Source organism: Capsicum annuum, chromosome 12, assembly GCF_002878395.1.
Source record: "Capsicum annuum cultivar UCD-10X-F1 chromosome 12, UCD10Xv1.1, whole genome shotgun sequence".
Classification (NCBI taxonomy): Eukaryota; Viridiplantae; Streptophyta; class Magnoliopsida; order Solanales; family Solanaceae; genus Capsicum; species Capsicum annuum.
This window is the reverse complement of record NC_061122.1, coordinates 100,870,321-100,892,288: the sequence shown is the minus strand read 5'-3', so window position 1 is coordinate 100,892,288 and position 21,968 is coordinate 100,870,321. Positions and strand designations below refer to the sequence as shown.

Below are 21,968 nucleotides of genomic sequence, written 5' to 3'. Positions count from 1 at the left end.
TAGGAGCTGAATCGTGACTAAATATCTAAAATTTGAAACGTGATACATGGACTGAACTGAACTCATGAATGCATGTTATGACATGAGGATTGTTAGATAGTAGAGATAAAAAATAAAATATTTAATTCAATAAAACCATTAACTCAAGCTGAGTCTAAATTTGTAGAGAACAAATAGGGATACTTGGCTCTCATATCGGCTTCTACTTTGTAGGTAGCTCCCTCAACAGACTGATTTCTCCATAGAACATTAACTAGGGAAAATATTTTATTCCTTAACCTGCAAATCTAACTATTAAGGATCTCAACTAGGACTTCTTTATAAGAGAGGCTATCTAACATGCCCACAATTTCTAGAGGAATGGAAGAGGGGGGCCACCAAAGCATTTCTTTAACAAAGAGATATGAAACACTGGATGCACTAATGCTAACTTTGTAGGAAACTCTAACTTGTATGTCATCTTCCCAAAATAGTTCAAAACCTTATAGAGGCCAACATAGTGGGGACTGAGCTTTCCTTTCTTACCAAATCTCTTCACCCCTTTCATGAGCAAACTTTTTAGATACATAAAATCACCAACACCAAATGTAAGCTCCCTTCTCCTCATACTGCATAGTCTCACGACTTTGGCTATCTTCAGCCTTTCTCAAATCAACTAAAATTTTTCTATTATCTCATAGACTGACTTTAGACCTATCAAAGTAGCTTTTAAACCTCAAACCATCCAATTGGATATCAACACCTCCTATCATAGAGAGCCTCAAATAGATCCATCTAGATATTGGAATTATAGTTGTTATTGTAGGTAAACTAAATCAAAGGTAAGTGATTATCCCAACTACCTTTTAAATAGATAACACAAGCCCTCAACATATTCTCTAAGGTCTAATAGTCCTCTCCCCTGACCATTTTTCTGTGGGTGAAAAGTCAAACTGAGATAAACTTCGAGTAGAGTCAATACTGGAGTAGAAGTAAGTCAAGTCTTCAACACCTAAAATCTTTTCTCCTAAGAATCTGACTACTGAAACTTAAATTTATTTTGAGTTAGTCTGGACATGGGAGAGGCAATAGAGGAAAATACCTCAACAAACCCTCTATAGTTACTACTAAACCTAAGAAACTCATGATATTAGATGGAGAGATGGGTCTAGGCCAATTTCTTACTTCTTCAGTCTTTTGGGGATCAACTTTTTTGCCATCACTAAAAATAATATGATTAAGGAAAGCTACTGATCTTAACCAGAATTCACACTTACTAAACTTAGCAAATAACTAATGATCCTTAAGGGTTTGAAAAGCAATCATTAGGTGGTCTGCATGATGACATTCACTACGAGAGTAGATGAGAATGTCATCTATGAAGACTGTGACTAACATGTCCAAGTAATAATTGAACAGCCTATTCATCAAGTCCATGAAAGCTACATGAGCATTTGTTAGCCCAAAAGACATAACTATGAATTGAAAGTAATCATATCAACTTCTGAAGGTTATCTTCAGAATGTCACATTCTCTGATTCTAAGCTGATGATAGCCTAACCTGAGGTCTCTCTTACAGAAATAATTCACTCCCTGAAGCTTGTCAAACAAGTCATTAGTCCTGGGGAAAGGATACTTATTCTTGATTGTGACTGTGTTCAACTGATGGTAGTCAATGCATATTTTAAATGAACCGTCTTTCTTACGTACAAATAAAATTGGAGCACCCTACGAGTAAATAATAGGCTTGATGAAACCCTTATCTAAGATATTTTTCAATTTTTCTTTAAATTCCGTAAGCTTGACTAGAGCCTTTCTATAAGGTAGAATTGAAATAGCCTGGGTATCTAGAGGGAGATCTATTCCGAAGTCGATTTTGCTCTTGGGAGGGACTCCAAGAAGATCTTTTCGAGAAAACTTCTGGAAACTCATTCAGTACTGCAACTAACTCAAGACTTGGAGCTTCGAAAGATTAGTCCCTAACCTGAACAAGATGATAGATACACCCCCTTGAAAATTATTTTCCTCTCCTTGAGGAATGAGACAAATTGGCCTATCAAGACTGAGGCGCTACCCCTCCATTCTAGGACTGGCTCATTAGGAAACTGAAATAGAACTATCCTATTTCTACAGTCTACTGAGGCAGAGCAAGAGTAGAGCCAATCCATGCCAATAATAATATCAAAATTGGTCATCTCTAACTCAACGAGATCAACTGAAGTAACTTTTTGAGATACTATGACCGGGCAATTTCTGTATACTCATATGGCTATGATATAACTACTGACTTGGGTAGACACAGAGAAAAACTCTAAGAGAATTTTTGTACTAACACCAAAGTCTACTGCTATATAGGGAGTGACAAAGAAAAGTGTGGCTTTGGGATCTAATAATGCATATACATTAAGGTGAAAGACTTGCAACGTACCAGTAACCACGTTAGGAGAACTTTTTGGATCCTGCTAAGTTTGGAGGGCATAGAGTCAGTTCTGGCATGGTCCACTAGTTGCACTAGAAGTGGCACCCTACTGAGTAGGAAGACCTATTGGTACTATTGAAGAATTAGTCTGGCCTTATAGATGATCATTCCTTCCTTTCCACATATGTGTTGGACAATCCCTTACCTGTCTTGCCACACCTAAAACACACATCGATGTACGTCGTACACTCATCCTTATGATTCTTACCATAATTCTTATAGACTGAATTTATGCAGCCACTATTCACACTACCCTAAGACTTGGAGACTAGCGCTCTATCAAGTATCAGGCCAAAACTTAGGCGCTGGACCACTGACAGAGGATAGGACTGTGGCTAAATATTTTTAGAGGAATTGAGAATGACTCCCACTATTAAACCTTTGCTGAGAAAAGTTGAAGCTACCAGTTCTGGCCCTCTTATTTTCTCTTTCCTTTTCTTCGAGCTTCTCTTGCTCAATCTACTGAGCATGAACTATTATCCTAGAGAGATCTATCTCCTTAATCAACATAGTTGTTCTACACTGATGATGTCCAAACAATACCTCCTATCAGATAACGATACAGCCTTTGTCAAAATATAGTATCACAACTAGGTTGGGGTTGAATCCCAAGGAAACACATGGTTTGCATATCTTAACAGTTACAGTCAATGGGTAGAACAAGAAAAGTCAATGAAGGGTTTTGGATAGTAGAATTTAATATAGAGAAAGTGTCAACTTTGGTTGTGATCAATAGTTATGAACACTAGGACTGTGTTCCCCTGACTTCTCAACTCTATAGGCCTATCATGCTATGTTGAACCAATCCAATACCTTACATGCAGAATCGATAAGTTATGTACCTTCTACAATTTTTTGGATGAGTTGAAGGATTCCATACTTTACCTTTTGAGTGTCAACATGTCGCCTTACCAATCTTTATCTTGATCCCAGTTAACTATTACCTTTTGAGTCTCTAGTTATTAGATGACAGTTAATAGTCATTCACTATATTCCATGATTAGCATGGATCGATAATTAACTTCAAATTACTATTGTCTTTATTTTTTCTAGTCACTACTCCTCTTTTGGAGTAAGTAGCAATAATCAAGGCAGGATCTTAATTAACGTTGGCCACCGCTAATAAATCTAGAATAGTAAAGATAAAGTAATTTATGCCATGGGTATTGATTTAGATAAATAATTACACATCCCCTACTTCATCAATCTCCCAGGGTTTTCACAACCCTAGCTATAGGTTTTAGCCACTCATGATTGTGAAGAAATCAACAACATTCATAGTTGAAAGCATAGATGAAATCACCATAACAAATGTAACAATCCACAACAGTAACTGAATTAATCAATTGAAGTCAATACAAAATAATCCCAAGATTAAAATTGGATTTTTGAATACAAATATGTTTTTAAATATCAAAAGTGTCTAACTCAGACTAAAATGTTCATAAAGGATATTTATAAAACAATTGGAAACCCTAAAACCAAAGCCTGAACAAAATAGGAGAAAATCGGGTTTGTGGTAACCTACTCTCTGTACCTGCTGTCTGGCACTGGGAGTAGGTAGTACCTGCAGTCCTGACACAAGGTGCAGGTGTAGACTGCAGGTGTAACTCCTGTAGCCCAGCTCTTGGAATTTCGACCTCTGGCACTTGCTTAGTCCACCTACGGTACGTAGATCCTACATGTGGTTTGTAGGTTGCCCTGGTAGGTGCCAGGAGTCATCTTTTCAGCTTTTTTCAGTTCTAAAGCATGCTATGATCACGACCAAGCTAAAAAACATCCCAAATATCCATAATTGCTCTAAAAAGTGGCCAAAAATACCTTTTTCACATTTTTCATGAACTTAACATCCAAAACGTGATTTCCTACAAAACATAACCAAAACAGATCATATCTAAAAAAATAGCCTCAAAACCTGCATATTTTCCTCGTTTTAAGGGTCATAAGTGTTTTATTTCTATAGCACATCAACACCCTCAACTTAGAACGTTTGCATGTCCTTAGCAAAAAAAAACATAACTAGGAGAAACTAAGTTATTCGAGGCGGACAGTCAACCCTTAAAGCTCAACACACAACACCTCCTCCAATCTCACTTTTTGAAACCAACTGTGTATAAACATAAAGCACAATAATATGACACAATGGTATCAAGGTATGGCAATTATATTAGCAACAGACAAATACTCATAGTAAATAACTGGCAATATGGCTTAAGTGCCCTCACAACAAGGTGTCCCACCCACTCATATGAAATCATGTATGTCAATACAGGGATGGTCAAGAGACACTCACACTCAGAAGAGAAGTTCCAATCAATGCATGTCAAATACCATAGGTTTGCCCTTATTTTCTCTACCTTAGCATTCAAATAGTCACGTTAAGATCACTATAGGACTTTTCTCATCTTGTAATGTAGGATCGGGGGTGGGATGGTACATATGGACTTTCAAAGTGACTAAGCCTCCTTGGCACTACACTAGCCTTGGGGACTCACTTATTAACCCATTTCCTTTTATTTACACCCTTATTTCTCCTTTTTCTTCTTACATTGCACATTCAGGTTGGGTGTAGTTTCTTTATTCTTTCTCTTTTTTTCAAAACTTTTGTTTTCTACAACATCCAACCCTACTAACTTTTTTCTCTTATTTTACCCTTCTTCATACCCATTTTATGCTACACACCCCTGTGATAGCCACCCTTAACTTAAGTATTTTTCTGAATTGAGGTGCACAATGTCCAAGGAGAAATAGAGCCAAAACTATTTCATTGTAAGATAAATGGGAATGTGAATGGTGAAACAATAAAAATAGGCTTGCACGACTCAAAATCAGGATTAAGGGATATAATTCACAAATGGAAGGTCATTTAGTCTAAAAGTGGACTAAAATCAAAAATGGCCTATGATCCTTTCCTAACAGACTATCCTTCAACCTAGGAAAGACTAACTAGGCAAGTTCTAAATTCAACACACAAAGGGAACTAGGTAGTATCTTACTCACACATAGCATAGAGTCAATATCACCAACTACTGACTATCCAGTTCATGTAATTATATAAGTAATTATCATGTCCCTAATCCTAATGCTATAACAAGATCCATAATGTTCACCCATATATACATTCACATAATTCTAAAACACAATTTTTTGAATGGGTATCAAAAATTAGTCAAAAACATGACCATTCACCTTCATTCTTTGTTTGTATATAGCTGAGCTCTCATAAGCACAGAGTTTAAATTCATCCAACCCATTCACCTTATCAATCTTCTTTTCATGGTACATCTTCATTCTTTGTTTGTATATGGATGAGCTCTCATAAGCACAGAGTTTAAATTTATCCAACCCATTCACCTTGCTCAATGCATCACGCCACCCAAAATTTAGCCTTTTCAACGCCCATAGTGCCTTCTGATTAATCTCAACCAGCAAGTGGCATATTTTTCCATACACAAGCTGACATGAAGAGGCACCTATAGGGGTTTTATAGGTTGTTTGATAGGCCCATAATTCATCATCTAACATTCTAAGCCAATCAGTCCTGTTAGCATTCATAATCTTAGCTAATATGGACTTTATTTCTCTATTGGAGACTTCCACTTGCCCACTCATCTGAGGATAGTAAGGTGTTTCCATATTATGCCTTACCCCATATCTATCAAGTAGTGCTTAGAACATGTGGTTGCAAAAGTATGACCCACCATCACTAATAATAGCAGTGGAGTGCCAAATTTGGAAAAGATGTTCCTCTTCAAAATGATGGTGAAACTCCTGCCTTCATTGTCTGGAAGAGCAACTGCCTCCACCTACTTTGATACATAGTCAACTGCAACCAGAATGTACCTCATGTCATGAGAGCTACCAAAGGAGCCCATCAAATTAATCCCCCACACATTAAAAAACTCTTACTTTAGAATATGTGTTGTGGGGAGTTCCTAGCACCGTGAAATGTTTCCTTGATGCTAACACTGGTCATAGGCTTTTGTAAAATCATGAGCAACCTTGCAAATTGAAGGCAAGTAGAACCCACATTGTAGAATTCTATGGGTTGTGGGTGTGCCGCTGTGGTGGCTCCCAACTGGCAAAGAATGACAAGCTTCAAGAATGCTCAACATCTCTACTACTGCAATGCATCTCTGAACCATACCATCAGTACAAAACTTGAACAAATATGGCTTATCCTATAAGTACTTCCTTACCTAGTGCATAAATCTTTATCCCTGCTAGAAGAATGGATCTTGTGGGACAAGGTTTCTTGTTAGAAAGTTAGTAAATTCAGCTTACTAAGGAATCAAATCATGAGATGCTACCAGCACTCGCTCATCATAAAAACCATCACCTATCTCAAGATTATCCCCTAGTTTCTATATAGTCTCCTCCTTAAGTCTGGATAAGTGGTCTGCAACTTGATTTTCTTTCCTTTTTCGGTCCTTTAACTTCAAAATCAAATTCTTGCAGCAAAAGAACTCAATGAATTAATCTAGGTTTGGCATTCTATTTTGCAATCAAGTGCCTCAAGCCTACATGGGTGGTGTGCATTATAACCTTAGTCCTAATCAGATAAGACCAAAATTTTTCAAAAGCAAAAACCACTGCAAGTAGCTCCTTCTTTATAGTTGTATAATTTTTTTGTATGGGGTTTGAAGCTTTGATGGAATCATACATGGGATATAGTATCTTTTCTCTCCTTTGGCATAGAACAGCTCCTAAGGACACTCCACTCGCATCACACATTGCCTCAAAAGGTGCAGATCAATCGGGAGACACAATGATGGGTGTTGAAATCAACCGCTTCTTTAGGTATTTGAAAGCCTTTAGACAATCATCATCGAACACAAATTTCACCTCATTCTCTACAATCTTGCATAGAGGACTTGAAATTTTAGAGAAGTCCTTGATGAACCTTCTATAAAAACCCACACAACCTAGAAAACCCTGTATGTCTCTAGCTGTCACTATCGGTGAAAGCTTCTCAATTACCTCAATCTTTACTTTGTCCAACTCAATACCATGAATAGAGATCTTATGCCCTAGCACAATTCTTTCTTTCACAATAAAGTGCCATTTTACCCAGTTTAGAACTAAGTTGCACTCTTCACATCTCTGCAGTGCACTGGTCAAATAGACTAAGAAATCATCGAATAAGTTCCCAACAATTGATAATTCATCCATTAATACTTCAATAGTGTCTTCTACCATGTCTGAGAATATGGACATCATACATCTCTGAAAGGTGGACGATGTATTACACAATTTTAACGGCATTCGCTTGAAAACAAAGGACCCTTAGGGGAAAGTAAAAGTACTCTTTTCTTGGTCTTTGTGCAAAATAATGATTTGATTGTAGCTCGGATACCCATCAAGAAAATAGTACCAACCCTTGACTGCTAATTTATCCTATATCTGATCCATGAACAGCATTGAGAAGTTGTTTTTTTATGTCCACCTGTTCAGCTTTCTATAATCCATGCATACTCTTCACTCAGTCACTGGCATCATTGGTACAAATTCATTCTTCTCATTTGGAACCACTGTGATTTCTCTTTTATTTGGCACACATTAAACCACGCTCACCCACTTGTTGTCTGCAATGGGAAAAATCACCTCTGCATCTAACCACTTGATTATCTACTTTTTTACTACCTCCTACATATGAGGATTTAGTCATAGCTAATGCTCAATATTGGGTGTGCTATCTAGTTCAAGCTGTATCTTATGTTTGCATATGCCTAGTGGAATCCCTATAAATGTCTGCAACAGTCCACCCTATAACTTTCTTGAACTTTCGTAATACTGATATCAAATCTTCCACCTTTGCTCCTACCAGATCTACTATGATAATTACCATTAAATCATTGTTGGCCCACAATAAAGCATACTATAAATTTGGTAGAAGGTCCTTTAATTCTAAAACAAATGGTTCTTCAATTAATGGTCTTGTAGGCGGTGTGGTTCAGTTCTTCAATTCAAGATCCAGCTTCTTAGGGGCATATTTATAAATTCCCATGCTATGTAATGCACTAACCATCTCATCAAATTCATTGACAGCTCCCAAGTGTACATGCAAATGTACGTGGTCTTATCAAGTAGTAAAGTGGCTTCAAGAAAGCCCAAGTATCAATCTCTCAGGTACTTACATTTGCCGATTATTCAATTCTAGTTTAACAATTGAGATAAAGTAACCAAAAAAGAGATTTTGTAATTTTGTAAATTAAAAAAATAAAATAAACAATGCATAAAAATAACAATCTTGGGACAATAAATGGATTAAAACCAGGGTTAAAGAACTTCGAACAATCACACTATGTTATTGAATTTCATTCGTTAATTTACTTATCATGGTTGTTGATTCATAGGGTTAATCGCACGATTATAGTCTCCCAACCTCTAATCTTTTACCTAATATGGACATTACAACTACATCATTGAGCGGGGATGTAATAATCCAATTAAGTGAATTAAATTCATCCTACGGTATGAATCAAGTAAGGCATCTAAGTACATCCATGTCCTAGACACTAAGTTTAATTCTTTATTTTATAAAAGAATAAAAACTCAAACTTTGTTTATTCTCATGTTCTATCTCCCTATTCCTTCTCTCGAGATCAAAAGGTCGACAATATGTGTATTTTATGGGTGATCAATCCATAAAATAATTAAAGCAAAAATAAACAAACAACCAAATATGATAAGCAAAATTAATCGAAATTAATCCAAAATAATAGTAATCATGTTCTTGGCTTTAACCCAAGAAAAAGGATTTTTAGTTGATAATATTCATAATCACAATCCAAATAATTGAATACATGCTATGAAAAATTAAAAGCTAAATAAAATAATTAAAACCTAATAAAACCATGTAGCAACCTCCATCTTTTTTCTTCAAACAGTGTCCAGGTCTTCTAATAACGTGACCAGCTCTTTTTATAGTGTCTGCAAATTGTTCCAATTTGTTCCAAGTTGACCAAGTCTTGTACACAACAAAAATACTCCTAAAAATCCAAAATTGTGACTAGTTGTCCACCATAAAAGTTTTTTTTTATCCAAAGTTTTGTATTTTTAGTATTTTAATAATAATCCAAGTGGCATTAAGGGTTGGCACGTTATTCTACCAAAAGATTTCCACTTGCCTTAATCCTTGTGCCATGTAATTCTATTACTATTAGGTCAAAGCCCATGTCGGCGCAATTTGAAATTGCAGTGTTTGAACACATCGACGCGATGCATCGCTAAACTGGTTGGACTAGAAATGTCAACACGATGCGTCGAATTCGCGTCAATTCACTAGAATTTTCTTCTAAAATTTTGGTTAACTGTTGAACGTCCTATCGTTTGCCCATGCCTTTTGTAGTGTATTTTTAATGAATTACGAGCCTTTTTATCATCAATATATCACCGTATTCACTTCACAAAGCCTCCTATAATCCTCCTATAATATTATACACCACAAATTAAAGATCAAAACAATACAATAACCTCAACGACAAATTAAAATAAAAGTTAAGATAAGGCAAATTCGCAACGATCTTCCACTTATTATTTCGATTCTTGACTTAATTAAATTGAACTTTGCACATTTTCAACAAGTTATTCCACTCATAATTAGACATTTAAATCATTTGAAATAAATTAAATACATTAGAATCCAATGAAGCCAACTAGACACACACCTAGCTCAAGCTAATAAAACTAGTTTTCCGAATTGAACTCTAAATGACTCAATTAAGTATAAACTTGTTTGAAAAATACTTTGAACATTGTAATCACACACTTGGACACTTAAATGCTTATTTATATCAATATAAACATGTAAAGCACACGAATTACTCTCAAAATAAGGCGAAATAAGCTAGAATAATGATACAAAAATATATAAAACTTCCTCAGATCGGTCATCTATCCCATCACTCTCGAAGTTTATAATCACTACTACAAATTCCTCTACCCCTGAGCTCTCCTCAATAGGCACATCCATTGTAACCACATCATCATCTACTGCATCAATCACTGCTACCACTCTCATATCATCAGATTGTTGAACTGTCATACATGTATTCAATACTGTCTGCTTATCATTCTATTTGAAAGTGTTCTCCTCTAGGTCTATATCAATCAATGTCTGGCCAGTGGATAGAAAAGGACTCCCCAATATGATTTGAGAGTGAGCTTCTAATTCACATTCTAAAATCATGAAATTTATTGGATAAGTGAATGATGCCACCTTCACTGCTACATTGTGCACAATACCTACTAGCTCTTTTACAGATGAATCAGCCATCAACAACCTTGCAGATGTAGGCTTGAGTTATCTTAACCCCATTACCTTGCATATTACCAATGGCATTATATTTATTCCTGCTCCCAATCACGTAGAGATTGATTAATCTCATAAAGCCCAATACAACATCGAATGGTGGATGCACCTGGCTCTCCCTTTTTTTTTTATTGATGGTGCATGAAAACCTATGCTAAACTGCTACACTATATGTTAGAGCTCTTCTGCCACCCAGTCATAATCATCATCACTCCCACAATCATCATCACTATAGGTCAGCTATTCAAATTTAGCTTGAGATGGCTCATCTGAATCAATATCTTTCTTTTGGGTTTCATTAGTAGCAGGAAAAAAGTGCTCGTCAGATGGAGAATCACTCACCATGTTAATATCCAGGCAATGAACCAGCGTTGGAGGCTTTGACACATTGTCTCTAGAAAGTTTCCCTGACTATCTCTCAGCTAAAGTAACAGATATTTGCACATACTGCTGCTCCAACTGCTTGATAGTAGTTGCTTGTGACTCAACCAATTCTACCAATTCTGAAACATCAACCTTTAATTCTTTAAGGCGATTCTCTTAACTCTCTTGGACCTTCATTAGCTTAGCCAATATCTTTTTTATTCTTGATTTTGCATCTTATCTGCCAGGTTTAATATATCTCTCTATCCTCATAGTTCTGACCTTGATTCCCTTGCCCTTGGGATCAAAACCCCACCAGCTAATGATCCACATACTTTTACTCCTCCTTAGACTCAGACTCAGACTCATGCCTCTTAAAATTTATACCTTACACCCCGACTGCATTTACCTTTTCAAAATTTATTATTGCAAATTACTTAGCCAACTCACCAGTATATGTCCTCAATAGTGAGATCTCCTGAGGTATAGCATACTCAGCTACTCTTTGTTCACCAGAAGCTCTAATAGCGTAAATGTCAGAACCTCTCTCAACCTCCCGAGTTTTCCACCCTCGGTTAGTTAATGAGATCTGAACCATAATACTCGAAGCCATATCCCATCATAATCTCATAAAGGCTCCTTTAGAGATAGTTTTTGCAATTGCTCTGGATGAAGGAAATAACATGCTCAATAACTATATGCATAACTCACTCCATGTAGTGATGGACCCTCTTGGAAGTTCCCCTAGCCATAAAGATGCTTCTTCCGTAAGTGAAAAGGGAAACAACCACAGCCTCAATGCCTCTTGATCTATCCTAGGTATGGTATATGAAGTGTTGATTCTAAAATATTTGCTAAATGTATGTTTGCATCGTCTATAGACAACCTTATAAACACACCATTCAAGTATAAGAGCTGAATCATAGCACTAGAAATATTAAACTTGACATCAGAGGGTAAAATAAGAGGAACAATAGCTTCGGTCTCTGCCAGCTAACCGTATCCTAGATCCCACTCTTTATTTTTATATGGCTAAACATACTTATATGTTGGGACCACATGAGGTCGATCTCTTCTATTTTTATTTTGATTTCCACTGAGTACTGCTCGACAGTCTACTGCTTTTCTTTACTCAGCTAACTCTGCCTCCCAAGCTATGCATTGAGCTTCTTCTACTACCCTCCTCTCATTCTCAACTTGGTCTAAAAACTCACTAGTCTATCAATCAATAATTTCCTAAACTCCTTCAGGAGGGATGGGAAGCAGATCATCTCTTTTAGGCTCTAATATCCTACTAGGTGTCTGTAGGATCCTCTCTAAATTCAAATTCCGTGGGAGTAAGGGATTGTCTTTACTCTGTAATTTAGGACTACATCGATGTATACATAACTAAGAACAAAAAAAACAAAAAAAACAATGAATCCAACGCCTTCAATTCATAAATCAATACCATATTCCCAGAAAACGGCGCTAAATTTTTTATGATATCCAAACAACACCTCCTATCAGATGATGATATGGTCATTATCAAAATATATTAACCCAACTAGGTTGGGGTCGAATCCCAAGGGAACATGGGGCTTGCATATCTCAACATTTATAGTCAACGGTAGAATAAGAAAAGTAAATGGGGGTTTTGGATGGTAGAATTTAAAGAAGAGCAAGTGTAAACTTCAGTTGTGATCAGTAAACTTCAGTTGTGATCAGTAGTGGTGAACACTAGGATTGTGTCCCCCTTGCTTCTCAACTCCATAGGATTATCATATATACCTTTTATGCAGAATCGATAAGTTATGTACCTTCTACAGGTTTTTGGATGAGTAGAAGGATTTTACCTTTTACCTTTTGAGTCTCAGGATGTCGTCTTACTAACCCTTATCTTGATCCCAGTTAACTATTACCTTTTGAGTCTCTAGTTATTAGATGACATTTAATGGCCATTCACTATATTCCATGTTTAGCATGGATCAACAATTAAATTTAAATTACTATTATCTTTGTCTTTTCTTAGTTATTACTCCTCTTTTGCAGTAAGTAGCAATAATCTAGGCGAGATCTTATAATAACAACATACAAATATATAAGAAAAGATGAAATACACTATAACAAACACATAAATAGAACTACAAATAATGTAATATAGTAGGATGATAATAAAGTAAGCCATCACATGACACTTTGTATACACCTTTTGAGTATAAGCTTCCATGATAGGATCCATAGGGGGCTGGCAATCCATATACTTTCACAATCTAAATCTCATATCTCAATAAACCTTATTGGCACATCACTCGATCAAGGATTTATAAATTATTTTATTTATATTCAAAATCAGTGTTTCCTAATAATGCAATTCTATGTATATGGATGAATAAACTGGGGATGCATGTTCAAATAATGCATATCCTGAATTAAATCAATAATGGTATAAAATAAGCTCAAATCTCAATAAATCATGATATAATCCATCACATAGCACCATAGTAATGAATAGTTATGAAATACATAAAAAATATCAATTAAATTCTTCACTCAAGCATCACAATAAAAATAAATGGTAAATTATACTCCACTAAGACCAACACAAGCCCCAATATAGGCATCACACCAAATATAATATCTCAAGTCAATTTTAAGATTCATATAATCCCCCACATAGTCATCACAACAAATATATTCTCTCAATTAAATAATAAAATTCATGTAAGGCCCCACACGGGCAAAACAATAATTTTAATCACTCAACTCAATATAATACTTACAAAGGCTCTCACACAAGCAACACGACTAGATAAATATCTAAAAATATAAATCTCATGATAAAATCTCCAACCTATAATATATTTTACATGAATGGTTAACTATTTTTTCCAATCTAAATAAAGTTGAGTCATAACCTTTCTTAAAAGGTTAAATCTTAAGTCTGAACCCTTCAATAAGGAGTCTTTCCTTTATGCACGGCTTTAAAATAAAATAAATCTATCAAAATTATCATCTATATTTCAAAAAGATTCTAGCAATATCCATAATAGCTACTTTCATTTTGGATTCAAAAATTGATTGAAAATTAACCTCAAAAAAAAAGGGTAAAACTAGAATTTTATTTAAGAATCATGTTTCCACTACTAAAAGAACTCTACATACGAGAACCCATTAAAAATAAGTTGAACTTGAGGTTGAAATCATTGAAAAAATATTCTTTCACTTACCATGTAAAATCTACAAATTCAAGTTTAAAATCCAATTTTTTTAGTTATTTTTGAGTAAAATCAATGAATAATTATTGAAAGGATTAAGAATCTTACCAAAATCTTATGATAAAAATATCTCTTTCAAATTATCAATCTCAAGGTTTCTAAGTCCAAAAACAGTGTAAAAATAAAGAAAATGAGGTTTTACACTATTAATAAATAGTAGCTCCTTCGCAATTACTGTCACTTGACTTGACCTAAATCGGACCCTTCACAAACTCAACCACCACCTTGCCTTTACAATTACTTGAATCCCTAACCCTTCGTGATCATGAGACCTCCACCTGATCACGATGAAGAAAATAATCTTTCTCCATGAACGCGATGAGGCTCCCACAAATTCATATAAAATAATGTAGCTATACTAAAGAAAATAATTCAGTAGCTAGGGGGTTGGTTCAATATTCTCTTAATGGACCTTCTATTCATTTGGGACCCCAAAGAATAAACCAATTATTCTACTAGTTTAATTTTAATAGTCTAAACTCAATAGGACCATCAAATTTATCAAAAGAGTCCTGGTTTGGGACCTAGTAGTGTCTATGGATGTCCTAAGTCCCTTATTAGCCTCTCTATTAATAAGAAGTAGTGTTGAATATGAATGGTCACCGTGGGTTCTATCTTTACTAGCTCAGGGAGCTGGAGGAGGTGTATAAACTAGTGTTGGACATGGTACTCGTTGCATATTGCATCACCTATTTTTCTATGGCATTCATTACTGCATATGCATTGCCTGTCGCTAGTATAGTTATTTTTGTATGTCTGTCCTACTTATAGGGGTGGTTGGGTAATATTTATTCTTTGGGGTCTGTCGTGCTTATGGGATTCAATTGGGTTATTGACTTTTGTGTGCACCTTCTAGACTTATAGGGAGCCTAGCCAGGTTTTTATTGATTATTACTACTTAGATTGTGATAGGGTGATTATTGACTTGTACTTGCGATAGAGATGCACTATTTATACTCTCCTTGTTAGCATATTTTTAGCTCTAGTGTGTACTATCATGTTGATTCACTTTCCTGGGTAGATGTTATTAGTAGGATGTTGTTGATATTGTTCCTTACTGTGTTAGGATTTTAGGCTAGCTGTTACAGGTATTTTCACTCATTCTCATTACCTATATTGTGTATTATTTCATACTGGTAGGTAGTCTCCTTCATACAAATTTTAGAGCATTTATTTGCCAGTCATGCTCCTTATACTTGCATTATCTTTAGAGCTCATTGAGCCTACACCTACTGAGTGTTGTGTATTTGATACTCATACTATCCTTCTACATCTTGCAGATTCTAGTTTGGGTTCTCTTTGCTGATGTGTGCATCATGTGGAGCTATCTTGAATTCGATATTTAGGGTGAGCTCCCAACGTCTAGAGTTGTCCTGTCTCCCACTATTTTGCTGAACTGATTTTTACTTTGTATTTCAAAGACAATTTTGCATGTATATATGTGTGTGTGTGTGTGTGTATAATGTATTTATCTAGTACACTTGTTATGTTTATTAGCTCTTATATTTACTAATGTCATATCTTGGGGTATGATTTATATATATTGCTTCTTCACCTTCTTAATATTTATAATTTATGGGTCCTATTATCGAATTTTATAGTTACTTTTGACCCAATTTATTTGGCTTGGTTCTTCATTCTATTGACCAGTTACTTATTATTTTAGGATATGGGATTTCGCTTACCTACAGATGGGTTTGTAGGAGCCACCATGACCTGAAATTTTGGATTGTGAAAATCATAGGACCTAAATGAAAGAATCTCATAACGTTATATAAATTAGGCCTTTTTCCTTTGCTTTTAATAGAAGTCTAAATTTTTTAATGATTTGGGTCTTAAGTCATTCAGTGCATTTGTTTACATTAATAAATAACTTATTTGGTCTGTATATGTCATAATTATTTATCTCTTGAGAATACTAATATCATAAGAGGTATTTTTGTGTGAATAATTTTCACATCTTCTCAATCCATAATCCCAGCCACAACCATTACCAACCATCATCACCATTGTGAATCACCAACTATCACCACTAACCATATCTGTCATCCCAATCACCACTGACAACCACTATTATCAGTCGCTACAACACTAACCTCCTTTATCATTATATTTATTTTCACTCTCACTATCATTGTTTCTATCTCTGTTACATCTACTACCACCATTATGGCCAATCCCTACAATCAACCATCTCCATAATCACAACTAGCACCATCGAAAACTATCATCAACACTATTGTCAATCACCATATATTCTTTAGCTTTCACTAACATTGTTGAACAATTCTTTTTAGGATAAGTGCTGCACAAAATAGGGTTTTATCTCACGGCTCACTAGTCAGGTACCTTTATAGCGGGCTTGCTATAGCGGCCAAGAGACGCTGCAGCAGCTCTCGGGTAGATTGAGTCCCACATTTTTAATCCTTTACCCAAAGTGATCGTTAACGAACAACAGTTAATTCCGACTTAAATTCAAATTGATGCAAATTTTGAAATTCAGGTATTATATCACGGTTATATTTCAATAACAATAGAAAGAGTCGTTACAATAAAGTTAGTAAAAAAATATTTATATAGTTGTAAGGCGATGTTTTTTTTATGAAGTTTTGGACTCAACTCTTGTTCAAAGTTTGTTGAGTTGTACTTTGTGATTTGATTGTTGTATCTTGAGGGGACAAATTAAGAAGATTATTGTTGGGTCAGGAAAAAGTTTGTTAAAGTGGGCTTTAATCTTTTTGAGAGTGAGAAATATGCGCCTCAGCATGAAGATAATTTTATTTTCTTCGTTTATTTTTAAATTGTAATTGTAATTTCACATTGATACAATCATACAGTACTTTAATTAGTATTTTCTTGGTTTCAATTTTTTTATTTTATTTTAATTTGACACCAAATTAAGAAAATAAAAAAGTCTTTGAAATCTTATGTGCATAAATTAGAGACATGTAAAATGTATCAAAATGTTAATTAATTCTGTTGTCTTAGATATGTTATGTGGAATACTGAAACCATAGAGTTATCAAAAGGAAAAGAGATATTTGTTTTGAAATGAACTAAAAAAAATAAGACAAATAAAATAAAATGGAAGGAGTAATTAAGGCCAACCTAATGCAATCTTACCTATTTTTTAAAATGGGTTTGTGTAAAATATTTTCATTTTTATGATTTGAGATCGATTTGGAATCCAAATCCAATTGAAACTGACCCTCTTTAAAAGAGATTAAATCCTTTTCATGATGAAACTAAATTATTATGATCGGATGTATCAATTGATATTCGGTCCCCCAGCTTTAAAATAAACTAAAAGGGCCAACAAAAAATTCTAAGAAGAATACTTAAATCTATTGGTTTGGCGTATTGCTTTTGAAACTGAATATTAGGTGTTTTTAACAATTTGAGTTTTCTATCGCAATTATAGGCCACGCAAATAGCGAAAATGAGAAGAGAAAAAAATCCCATTTTGGAATGATAATGATGCAATTTTTCAGCAAGATCAAACTTTCTGTTAAGTGTACATAAATCTACGTCCAATGTCTTCATTTAATTTTATCATTAATTTCTCAGATATTCGAAAATTTCAATTCAATATCAGTGTCTTGAAGATTATATTTTTTCTTTTATGAAAAATATTTATTTTTTGGAGGATATAATAACTGTTGCAGATCTAAAAGAGAGTAGAGATTTTCTTCCTTTCATGGGGAAAGATAGAAATACGATGTGAAAATTAAATGTACGTAGCTCAACTCTTTAACCATCTTGGGTCTGTATAATTTCTTTAATTGCGCTTTGTTAGAAGAAAATTTTAGGCTTAAGATTGTTGTCTTTCAAGGTGGTATTCCATTTCAATGATAAAATGCATTCTAAATGAGTAAAAAAACAGATATTAAAGGTCCGTTGATTTTGATCATTTGATGGACAAATTTGAGCATGTCGTTCAATGATAAGGGCGTATTTGTGACAAAATTTAAATGGGAATATTTGTTTTTCTTATTTCTTATAATTGAGGTGAACAAGTCCACCAAAAGTTCACCAATAATCAATATATATATATAAAAGAGAATATTAGTACATCCTATGTGGCATGTCTAAAATCAAGAAAAGCTATTTATCTTTTTTGTGATTTTTTTGAACTTTTTCTTCATTTTTTTCATTTATCAATCAATTTGTTTAATAATCAAAATAAATGGATCAATTGCTACTCCTACAATTATTTATATCCTTTAATATAATAAGTTTAATGTTTTTTATTTTCATTACTCACATGACCTTTGATGATCATAACTCCTTTTAAGATATCATTTCATATTCCATATTGTTGTCCTATAAATAGAAGCATTATAAGTCATCTTCCCCCATCAACAAAATTAACAATATTTCATTTACTATATATTTTTTGAACTTACATATATTCTTTTTAAAAAATTCATTTGTGTACCTTCTAAAATATCCTCCTTATTCTTTTCTTTTGGGTATGTTATTTTTTCTTCTTCTTCATGTATTATTCTTTTGGCATTTTAATTGATTTGATTTACACTAAACTTGGTGTTATTATTATCCTATATTATTTGTAACTTCTAAGCAAGAATATGTAGGAATCTATTTTCTTACAATTCTTATTCATCATGTATTAATTTTTGTGATGTATTATTTTTTATAGGGATAAGAAGAAGATCAAATAGTGAACGGATGAAATAAAGATAAAGTGATGACTATGTGAAGATTTGAGGAGTAGGACATAAGAACCGCTTGACATGAATGCCATTTGTAGAATTTTATAAATATATATATATATATATATATATATATATATATATATATATTTGTTTAATCGAAATATTTCAAATTACTACACACAATTTTTTCACTTTGTTTGTCGTTATACTAAAAATAAATATAAAGGAGAAACATAGATAAAATAATGTAACACCTTTTTTTGACATTTTTTCTCATTTCTTTCAATTAGTTTATTTTACAAAATCGTGTCCTTAATTCATATATTCAATTACAAAAATTTTAATCTTAAATATTAGTAATGTCCATAAGTCTCAAGACTTTCATATTCATAACCCTCAATTAGTTAATGTACAAGAAGACAATTTATTTTTTTCTCTTTTTATTTTTTATTTTTAATTGTTTTTATTTTCTCTATAATTTATGTATTAAATTAAATCTATAGATAATAATAATAATAACGAAGAAATATAGAAAAGGTGATGTAGCACTTTTCTAGAACCTCCTTTTTTATTTATTTCTTTTCTCATTTTTTGACAATTTCTTCTTCATTTATCTATTTATTTTATTTTTCATAATCAATATATATATATATATATATATATAAAGAGAATATTAGTCCATCCTATGTGGCATAACTAAGAATCAAGAAAAATTATTTATCTTTTTTGTAGTTTGTTAAAACTTTTTCTTCATTTTTTTCATTTATCAATCAATTTTTTAATAATCAAAATAGATGGATCAATTACTACTCCTACATTTATTTATATCCTTTAATATAAAATTTTAATGTTTTTTATTTTCATTACTCTCATGACCTTTGATGATCATAACTCCTTTTATGATATCATTTCATAATCCATATTGTTTTCCTATAAATAGAAGCATTATAAGTCTTCTTCCCCATCAACAAAATTAACAATATTTCATTCACTATATGTTTTTTGAACTTACATATATTCTTTTAAAAAAATTCATTTGTGTACCTTCTAAAATATCCTCCTTATTCTTTTCTTTTGGGTATGTTGTTTTTTCTTCTTCTTCATGTATTATTATTTTGGCATTTTAATTAATTTGATTTACACTAAATTTGGTGTTATTATTATCCGATATTATTTGTAACTTCTAAGCAAGAACATGTATGATTTAAATCTATTTTCTTACAATTCTTATTCATCATGTATTAATTTTTATGATGTATTATTTTTTATAGGGATAAGAAGAAGATCAAATAGAGAACGGATGAAATGAAGATGGAGTGATGACTATGTAAAGATTTGAGGAGTAGGACATAAGAACCACTTGACATGAATGTCATTTGTAGAATTATATTTTATATATATATATATATATATATATATATATATATATATATATATATATGTATATTTGTTTTATCTGAATAGTTCAAATTACTACATACAATTTATTCACTTTGTTTGTCGGTATACTAAAAATAAATATAAAGGAGAAACATAGATAAAATAATATAACACCTTTTTTTGATATTTTTTCTCATTTCTTTCAATTAGTTTATTTTACAAAATCATGTCCTTAATTCATACATTCAATTACAAATATTCTAATCTTAAATATTAGTAATGTCCATAACTCTCAAGCCTTTCATATTCATAACCCTCAATTAATTAATGTACAAGAAGACAATTTATCTTTTTCTCTTTTTATTTTTTATTTTTCATTGTTTTTAGCTTCTCTATAATTTATTTGATTGATTTGTATTAAATTAAATCTATAGATAATAATAATAACGAAGAAATATAGAAAAGGTGATGTAGCACTTTTCTAGAACCTCCATTTTTATTTATTCCTTTTCTCATTTTTTGACAATTTCTTCTTCATTTATCTATTTATTTTATTTTTCATTATTCAAAACTTAATTATTCAATTAATCAATTTTCACCTCCCACTATGATTAACTTCTTTAATAGAGATTTTAATATGTATTCATGTATTCTACCACCTTTAATCTTTAATCTTAATTAATTTTACTAATGTGTAGTAATAATGTGCTAAAAAATGAGAGATAAAAAGACAAACTATTCTGTATATATCTCACACTGTCGAATTATGCATACATGAATAAATTATTTTAGTTGTTGTAGTTGCACTCTTTCAACAAAATTCGTTTTCATTATGTATTCCTGCCTTCCTCTCCTTTCCATGTATCTTTGATTCTTTGTCTTTAATTTAAAATTTTAATATATATTTAAAAGTTTCAAATGATAACAACATAAGAACACAATCTCGAAAAAAGTTTGTAGTGAAGATAAGTTATGGCGATAGGTTTCAAATCTTTGATAACTTTTGGTTGGTATTTAGACTTAAAAATATTACTCTAAGTTATCATGTAGAGCTTCAAAAAAAAAAAGTTCATGGTAAAATTTAATTTCATTAATGATTGTCTTTACTAATAAAGAATCGTGCCTTGCAAATTGAATAAATTTTTATAACTTATTTTGAATTTTTCTTTTGTTATCTTATACCTTAATGAAAATAATTTTTTGTCGGTGTGTTCCAAAGAATAGAACTAACATCCCACTATTTTAATTTTCATTGTTAAAAATATTATATCATAAATTTGATAAGTTAATTTATAATCGCACGAAGCGCGATCAAATTCAATAGTAAGGGAATATTAGAATCAAATCAAAATGAGGGAAAAGGTATTTTATTTTTTCATAGTTAACGACAGTTTAGGCTTTTTTGTCTCAGGCAAATATGATATACTCCTAATCGTTTGATTTTCACATAGACATAGTAACCGTAAAGTAAAAATTTAGATGGATTAATTATTATAAGTTATTTATGTATTAGAAAATAA

The 21,968-nt window shown here is 32.8% G+C and overlaps 1 protein-coding gene across 1 annotated transcript; it reads right to left on the bottom strand.

The window, feature by feature from the left end:
- Window positions 1-5,623: 5,623 nt before the first annotated feature.
- On the bottom strand, window positions 5,624-6,094 carry LOC124889645. Its single transcript, XM_047401618.1, has one exon. The coding sequence runs from the start codon at window positions 6,092-6,094 to the stop codon at window positions 5,624-5,626; it is 471 nt and encodes a 156-aa protein (XP_047257574.1).
- Between the last annotated feature and the right edge of the window lie 15,874 nt (window positions 6,095-21,968).

Coding starts and splice junctions, on each gene's coding strand:
- LOC124889645 (XM_047401618.1), bottom strand. CDS start 6,094: ATGGAAACACCTTACTATCCTCAGATGAGTGGGCAAGTGGAAGTCTCC.